Genomic DNA, 9,174 nt, shown 5'->3' on the forward strand with positions numbered 1-9,174 from the left:
ATTCTGAGATCCGTCTCAGTGTGTGTGTGTGTGTGTGCTTGTTTGTGTTACACTGTGGGGAAGAAATGTCCCCACAAGGATATTAAAACCTAGAATTTTTGACACACAAGGGAAAAATTATTAAAAATAGTAAATTATGTTTATCTGAAAGTGTAACAATGCAAACAGGTTTTCTGTAAGGGGTAGGTTTAGGGTCAAGGTTGGGGATAGAAAATATCATTCGGTCAGTAATAGAAGTATATGGAAAGTCCCCACAATTCACTGAAACAAATGTGTGTGTGTGTGTGTGTGTGTGTGTGTGTGTGTGTGTGTGTGTGTGTGTGTGTGTGTGGAGTGTGTTTCTCACAGATGTGGGCTTCTTCCCGATGAGAACTCGCAGTGGAAGATGATCGTTTCTGTGATGACGAGCCCTCCTCCTCTGGGAGTGAGTCAGACAGACATCCCTTCATCCTCATCCTCCAGGACGAGGTGTTTTGAGGCAAGCGTTGGGCTCCTGCTGAGGGCTGATGCACAATCTGCTCGATCTGAGACTCAGTGTAATGATTCACTGCTCCCTGAATGAAAACCAGACGCCCTGCAGAAGGATTCAGTGTAACATTAATATAATTAATAAATTTCACTGTCATTTTACTGTCTTCTTCTGTCTGCCTCCACTGCCTCAGCACTTTTTGATTTGTCACGTGCATTGTATTAATTTGTATTCACTAATTTGCTGTGGGGCTGGTCTTTTCTAATAAAGGTAAGCTTTATTAAGATCTCTCTATTTTTACTTGTGGGTATTTCATTGGTAACCTGTTGATGAGACCATGTTTTAGGATTGACTTCTCTGAAGTTATCTTGGTAAGTCCTGTCTCTTGCTCCTTTAGTAGTGAATCTGTGTATCCTTGAGTAGCACCTGAGGGTGTGTGTTATTTCCCTGGGTGCATGGGTGGTGTAGTCATCTCTTCACTATCTGTGGTGTGATGCAACATCGCTGCATTCATTTGCATGTAGCTTTTATTATGCAACTCGTATGCAAAAAGAAAAAGAGCAGCCTAAAACTTTGAAGGTTTATGTATAATTTATAGCTTCTATTCTATTTAGCACATCTGTAAATCAATGTTTTTTTCAATTTGTTTATTTACATGTGTATTATCTTTATTTTTGTCTATGTGAACTGGAAGCTATACTAAAACAGAATCCTTGTATGTGCATGTACATACTTATGCAACATTGACCATAAAGCTCTTTCTGATTCATATTTTTCACGTCTTAAATATTTTGAAATACGTAAAGAAAATACATTCAGTATTTTGGTTTTAGTATTTACGTTTTTGGTTTCTCTCTCATCTGACACACACATTTGAGTCTTCACTAATGACTTGAATCAGGTGTGTTTGAATAGAGACATCTGAAATGGGTAGTGTTGGGGGTTCTCCAGGAACAGGAATGGGAACCACTGATTTGGAACACACTTTTATCCAAAGCAACTTACAAATGAGGACAATGGAAGCAATCAATATTGATAAAAAGCAATGATATGAAGTGCTATAACAAGTCTGTTAGCTTAATGCTTTTTTTTATAATAAGGAAAACGGATAGAATAGGAAAAGAATAGAGCAAGCTGGTGTTAGAGGCCTTTTTTGGTTTTGTTAATTGTATTATAAAAACAAATGGAATGCAAAACTATTAGAAAAGCTTGTTTTGTTTATTAAAAAAAACAATAAATGTAGATGGTGGTGAAGTTTAAAAGGGACAAAGCATTTTTTAAAGAATATATTTATAATAGAGAGTGCTAGAGTTAGAGGGTCAAATAAAGATGAAAGAAATGTGTTTTTAACAGTTTCTTGAAGATGGTTAAGGACGCGGCAGGTCATTCTACCAGGAGGGAACATTAAATTTAATAGTCCCTGACAGTGATTATGTGCCTCTTTGGGATGAACAATAAAGCGACGTTCACTTGCAGGACTCAAGCTTCTAGAGAGGCACATAGGGGTGCAGAGCCAGTGGTGGTTTTGTAAGCAAACATCAACGCAATTATAATTTCTGTATTTTTGTCGGTGTGTCTACGCAGAGAAAATTTAGTCTATACGTTGTGCTTTATCACATGTTCGATATGGGTGGTATAATTCTGACCAATCAGCGTGTGTATATGGAAACAAGGGAATTCTGAAGCGCTGATTGGACAGTGGCATCGTGATGACGCAAGAGCCCCGCCTTTTTCCGGAAGATAATTATCATGTGACTTGTTTGTTGGCTATCCGTTATACAGAACCGCATAATTTCATTGCGGCAACAAACACACTCTTGTCCAGAGTAATTTCCCCTTTCCCCGCTCTCATCCTCTGTCTCTTCTCCGCGATGGACGAGACGAGCCCGCTGGTCTCTCCGGTTCGCGATTCTAACAATTTTAGCTACGGTCCCGTGGAACCGACCAGTCCCCGAGGCGGATTTGGAGGCACGCCGGGCTCCGTGGTGCGTCTCCCGGCCGGGAGTCCCGGACGCAGCCGCGAGCGACAGCCGCTCCTGGACCGAGACCGAGGCGCTTCACCCCGCGACCCGCACAGGAACGAGTTCCCGGAGGATCCGGAGTTCAGGGAGATCATCCGGAAGGCGGAGAGGGCCATCGAGGAGGGCATCTACCCCGAGCGCATCTACCAGGGCTCCAGCGGGAGCTACTTCGTCAAAGACTCAACAGGGGTGAGAGGTCATCACATCTCGATCTGTGACGCGTTACATCAGTTTCTGTGCATCCACAGCTTCACACAGAGCTGGACAGTCAGAGTAACAGCTGTGTCATCAGCTCAGGCCTGGAGTCACCAGACATCTGTTTCTGTACAGTTTAATCTGGATTACTGTGTGTTTCTTCATCTACAGGCACTTTTATGTGTTCTTGTAATATGAATGTGAAACTTAATTGTGTTTTGGTTAATTATTTTGCATTTCTATTGCACTCTTGTTCCAGGCCCCAGCTGTGCAATCATTATTTATCAAATCTGACGAATGTTTGGTTAAAACTAGGTTAAATTAAGGTAATTGTCACTTTGCTGTGTCATTGCACAGGACAGCTTCATCATGCTTGTAGTTCAAAATCTAGATCTATCATCCTAGATAGCATTGAGACCTCACAATGTCTGGTTAGGCAGCCCACCATCTGTTTGATCGATAAACAAAAAAAGCTGTCCCGCACTTTCTGGTTGAAGTTCCCTTTAGTGAAACTGCCCTCTATTATCATGCGGTGATAGAGCTCAGATCATTACACACCTAAATGCCCAGCAGATATGCACCACGTCTTTTATATGAGACCTTAACACCGATAACGGCTCTCATAAAAGTCAAAGTTTAGCTCGATTAGGAACGAGTTCTTATTTTTGGCAACTTTACAATACAGTTTCATTTGGAAACCTTAGTCAGTTAGATTAGTTAACTGCATTTATTCGTCTCTGTAAATGATAATTTCAACATTTACTAATACTTATTAAAATCAAAGCTGTATCTGTTAAAATTATTTAATGGATTCAGATAAAATTAACTAATAATGAACAGTTTTATTATTATTGATTACATTTTAAAATACCGTAACACATGTATTGATCTTTGTTGTTTTTTATTTAACGTGGTAAAGCACGGTGTGTTGTTATTATGTAATCTTATGGTTAATGGGATCTTATTGCAGTTAACATTATGTTTAGTGTAGACAACAGTATCAGTGAAGTTTGAGCTGAAGAGATGTGAGGTGTGATAAAACAAAGGCAATCAAGGTAAATATTATATGAACATTTTGTTTTACATCATAAAGAGTGTTCAGAAATGTGATGCATGTACATACACCTGTGTTCTTTTAGTATAATTGTAGACTATAATAGTATTCAATAATGTTTTTAATTAGCTATAATATATTTAGATAACTCTCAGGTGAAACAGCTGTTTTAATTTTGTCATATTCTTCACGAAATTCATACCAATTGAACCCTTTGTTTACGAACAACAAGAGTGCTGTCAACAGATGCAGATCTTGCCGCTTGAACAAAATCTCTGTCCCACTCTGAAACGTTCAGAGGTTTTTCTCCACAATCGTTCAGATCTTTCCAAAACTATGTTATATTACTATGTGCTTTTGTCAGTTTCAGGAGTTTTCTTTTTTTATTATTATTTCAATTGTTTTCTCACTTAGTTGTAGTGATTTCCGTAAAGTTTTGAGTGTTTAAATAATGACAAAGAAAATAGGCTGTGAGGTGACCAGAAGTGACCAAAAGACATTATTCCTAACTGCAAACAAACCCATTTTTAATTCAAGAAGTTTTTTTTATGATTAGGATGTGATTATTAGTCAGGCTGATTAGTTTAGTTAGTCAGATGAGAGCTGAGTGCGTGATGCTTCATGCTCCAGCCTGCAGGGGGCAGAACTGAGTTGATGTGGTATCAGTTCGGTGTTGTGATCTCCAGTGGTGCAGTCCTGGTGTTGTCTCTCAGCAGTGAACATGTGGCAAGCTTCATCTGCTCACTCAGAGTCACAAGACACATGACCACGTGTATGGTCAGGTGGTGCGCTGGTAAAATCAAATCACACATGAGTCACGGAGGCCAGATGAAGTCTTTGCTAAAGGTCACTTTTAGTTGGGAAATCACTAAATTTGACAAATAAGATTAAATGTGTGACACTTGTACACATCGTTAAGAATTTAAAATGTTTTTTGAAAGAAGTCTCTTATGCTCAGTAAAGCTGCATTTATTTGATTGAAAATAAAATCAGTAATATTGTGAAATATTATTACAATTTCAAATAACTTTTTTCTGTGTGAACATATAGTAAAAATAATTTCAAGAAACATTTCTGATTATTATCAGTGTTGAAAACAGTGTTTTATCTCAAAAGAAAACTGACATTTCCCATATTGGATGTTTTTTTTTTTACTGCATTCTTTGATTGTTTTAATGAAATTGCTTTAAACTCAAGCCAAAATGATGTGTCTAAAGGTTCTGGAAAGCATCTATGATTACTGAATATTGTAGATTGGCATAAGTATCATAGAGATTTCATCTTTTGAAAGTTTTTAGTTTTTATGAATATTTTGAATTAGTTCATTTTATTATCTTCTTTTTTTTACTGTTAGCAATTTTGTGCATTTCTTTGTTTTTTGTTTTTAATTCTGCAGAATAGTTTTGATTTATTCTGCGTTTTAGTTAGTTTAGTATTTCATGTAAAAGTAAATTAAACAAAAATCTTGCCTTAAAAACAAGCTGAAATAAATGAAGTTAAAAATAATTGTAATATTTTATCTCAGTTAATGAAACAAGTATTTTTTTTATAGTTTTAAGTTTAATAACTTTAAAATCCCTGGTTATAATTGTGACCGTAGTCTAATATGTGAGATGTAAAGTGTACGACAGCATTTTTAATTTGATTTGCTAATAGGAAAACTGTTGTTTTACTGTCAGAGCAACTTGTGAAAGTGTCAGTTTGAGCAGACTGTGGTGCTTTACACGTAAGATGTGAACCGCACGTGTCGCTTCAGAAAAATCTGACCTGAAATCTCTTTCTCTCTCTCTCTAATCTCAAAACAGAAGACCATTGGTGTCTTCAAACCAAAGAATGAGGAACCGTACGGCCAGCTGAACCCCAAATGGACCAAATGGCTGCAGAAGCTCTGCTGTCCATGCTGTTTCGGCCGGGACTGTCTGGTCTTGAATCAGGGCTACCTGTCAGAGGCCGGCGCCAGTTTGGTGGACCAGAAACTAGATCTCAACATCGTGCCGCGCACCAAGGTATGAGAGCGACACCCACACTTGTGCAAAACCAAAACCGAGGTGACTGAGGACGTGTGAAAGTAGAAATGCTCCTGATAGTTTGGTGTTTGTTAGTCAGCCTCTTTCATTTCCTGTTGCTGGCATGCACCAAAACAAACTAGTCAACCTCACAGCTGAACATATGAGCTGAACAGTGACTGTGGACTGACATGTGCTATATGAAGCCTTCTCTGTGCTCTCTTTCCCTCAGGTGGTGTATTTAGCAAGCGAGACGTTTAATTACAGTGCCATCGACCGAGTGAAGTCTCGAGGAAAGAGGTTAGCGCTAGAAAAAGTGCCCAAGGTGGGCCAACGTTTCCACCGGATTGGCCTGCCACCCAAGGTAAGGTTTATGACAGCGCCACCTGTCTGCCTGGAGGAAGAAGAGACATTTTAGATGTTACTGAACTCACCTTTTTATAGTGTTATTTTAGTATCATTGAGATGCAATTTTAAATTTAAAGTATAATTTTAATTAGTTTTTAATTTGAATATTTTCCCGGTTCATTTCAATATAAATATATTGGCTGTGTAAGTTTGTGAATAGTTTTCCTTTGGTTGTTTATAGGTGGGCTCATTCCAGCTCTTCGTAGAGGGATATAAAGATGCCGATTTCTGGCTCCGACGGTTCGAGGCAGAGCCTTTACCAGAAAACACTAATCGTCAACTGCTGCTACAGTTTGAGAGGCTGGTGGTGCTGGATTACATCATCAGAAACACAGGTAACTCACGGAAACCTGCAGAATTAAGGTCAAACGAAACAGCCAAAAACACTGTATATATACTGTATAACTATATACTGTCTTTATTTTAACATCTATTACTTGTTGTATGGATCTGTAGATCGAGGAAATGACAACTGGCTCATCAAATATGACTGTCCGATGGACACGTCAAGCAACAGGGTGAGTGACCAGATTTGATTTTTTTGGGAGACATTCTGTCCCAGTTTGTGTTTTTATTGATATGTTTATCGAATGCTTTTCTTGTGCAGGACAGTGATTGGGTGGTTGTGAAGGACCCCATCATTAAACTGGCAGCCATTGACAATGGACTGGCCTTCCCTCTCAAACACCCGGATTCATGGAGAGCCTGTAAGCCAATCACCATTCACCTCACAAACACATGACCAGCTACTGGCCAATCACATGGTTATATTCTTTGACAACAATTCATATATCACCATTGCAGTATCATTTATTTTAAGGTGGTTTGTTTCATTTGAAGTAGTATTTTGCACAGTCGGTTCAATCTTTTTCTTGATTGTTTGTCCTGTAGACCCATTTTACTGGGCTTGGCTGCCTCAGGCTAAAGTTGCGTTTTCCCAAGAGATCCGAGAATTAGTTCTGCCCAAATTATCTGACCCCAACTTCATCAAAGACCTTGAGGAAGATCTATATGAGCTCTTTAAGGTGAGTCACAGAGATCACCTTGATGTTCAGCAGGGTTTTCACCAGTTTGTTTGACTTATATTCCATGAAATTAATGCTTGGTATTGAATTAATAATATTTATGTTAACACTGACAGAAAGACCCGGGTTTTGACCGAGGACAGTTCAAGAAGCAGATCTCAGTAATGAGGGGGCAGGTGAGTCATTAATCACTTATGTTTAAAGATACTAAAATTAATAATCTGCATTAGAATATTACAATATTTTATACGTTTGGGCTATGCAATATTGATATTCACCAAAAAAATACATCTGTAAATGCCGATAATAAAGCTTTGATATATATATATATATATATATTTTTATATTAAGCCTAAATCTTCAGAGGTGCTCATGAGCATTTCATTTTCATTTGTGAAAAGCTTCACACTAAACCTTGAAGGTCTTCATGACAAAATAAGTTAGGTTTAACTTCAAATTGTGACAGTATATTACAATTGTATAGTAAATTTAACTTTTCTAAATGATAATTAAAAAATATAATGAAAGTGAGATATTTTTGTCCATGTTTAATGCATACAATATACAATAAGTTCTGATATGCATAATCTTATTCTGTTGCAAAAATTATATTTTGCACAATTTTTATATTGATAGTTTTAAAGCCTAAAATAAACACTGGAAAAATAAATAAATAAATAAATAATAATAATAATATTATATATAAATGGGGCCCTGAATTGGTTTCTCTATGGAGTTTCCATAATCACAGGGTTGGTTTATTTTTTATTTTTTTTTTTAGGTCTAACAAACATGTGGAATGATATGGGGAAAATACTGGGATTAAAAATGGTGACTAAATGCTATCACTCGGCCTTATTATTTGGCCACAATATATTATGTAAACATTGAAAATGTCCTCATAGGTTTTCAAAAGGGAAAGGGCTCATGTGAACTTTAATATGGTTAACAACTGGGGGAAAAAAACTCTTCAGCCAGATTTGCAACAATGAGCGTCGTTTGAAACTCGTTTCTCAAAGCTGCTTGACACTGAATACATTCCTAGATTCTAGATATCTCTCTGAGACGTGACCTTACGACATGTCCACACAGAAGAGAAAAGAGACCAGCACGAGCAGGGAAGTTGAATGAAACCCCCCTTTGGTTTGGCATCGTTCTACTCTCTCTTTCTTGTCCCGTGTTGCTGTAGATCCTGAACCTGACTCAGGCGCTGATGGAGGGTCAGACCCCGCTGCAGCTGGTGCAGATGCCGCCGGTGACCGTGGAGACCGCGCGAGCGCCGCAGCGAGCCGACAGCGAGTCCTACACACAGAGCTTCCAGAGCAGAAGACCCTTCTTCACCTGGTGTTGATGCGCGAGCACAGCCCGATTTAAGTTGCGTTTTTCACTGGGATTTGGGGAACAGACGAGAAGGAATAACTGATGCTGAACATATAATTCTGAAGGAAGCATTGCCTTGATGACTGTTATGAACACACATAGCCGCGTTCAGAGTGACCTGCATGTCGAGTCAGTAAGACGATGAAGGAGAAACTTTCTGTTGTAGTGAAACCTCGATGCTTCACGGCTCTGGAACTGCTCAAATATATCATTCATAAGCGTATTCTGGTCAGGGGGTTCTTGCCTCACTTTTGTGTTAGTTTCGTTGTTCTCACAGTCGTTGAAAAGTCACAATTTTTCTACTTTTTTAACGCTCACCTGTTAGGCGTTCGTTACTTGGAGGCGGAGTCACTTTGGCGCTCAACTGAGCGCGTGCAGAAACACCGAACGTTCCATTCTCACAGTGTCATCGTTCTTTTTGTTCGTTGTTCGATTTAATTTTAAAATTTAAGATGTTGCCATTTTTTTCAAACTATGTTTTCACAGGTGTCAACAAAACTGACCTTAAAACGTGACAATGGACTGTATAATTTGTATAAATTGTATGTAATGTATTTAATGAGAGATGCTAAAACTATAACCATAAAGTACTGAATAAAATAAACAAACTTGAGTT

The 9,174-nt window shown here is 38.3% G+C and overlaps 1 protein-coding gene across 1 annotated transcript; it reads left to right on the forward strand.

Annotated features, from left to right (window-relative positions):
- Positions 1-2,163: 2,163 nt before the first annotated feature.
- On the forward strand, positions 2,164-9,171 carry LOC127949487 (phosphatidylinositol 4-kinase type 2-alpha). Its single transcript, XM_052546837.1, has 9 exons — positions 2,164-2,679; positions 5,545-5,745; positions 5,978-6,109; positions 6,335-6,488; positions 6,610-6,671; positions 6,761-6,860; positions 7,045-7,178; positions 7,295-7,354; positions 8,368-9,171. The coding sequence occupies exons 1-9, from the start codon at positions 2,179-2,181 to the stop codon at positions 8,527-8,529; spliced, it is 1,506 nt and encodes a 501-aa protein (XP_052402797.1). The 5' UTR covers positions 2,164-2,178; the 3' UTR covers positions 8,530-9,171.
- The last annotated feature ends 3 nt before the right edge of the window (positions 9,172-9,174 follow it).

This window comes from Carassius gibelio, chromosome B1 (genome assembly GCF_023724105.1).
Source record: "Carassius gibelio isolate Cgi1373 ecotype wild population from Czech Republic chromosome B1, carGib1.2-hapl.c, whole genome shotgun sequence".
Taxonomy (NCBI): domain Eukaryota; kingdom Metazoa; phylum Chordata; class Actinopteri; order Cypriniformes; family Cyprinidae; genus Carassius; species Carassius gibelio.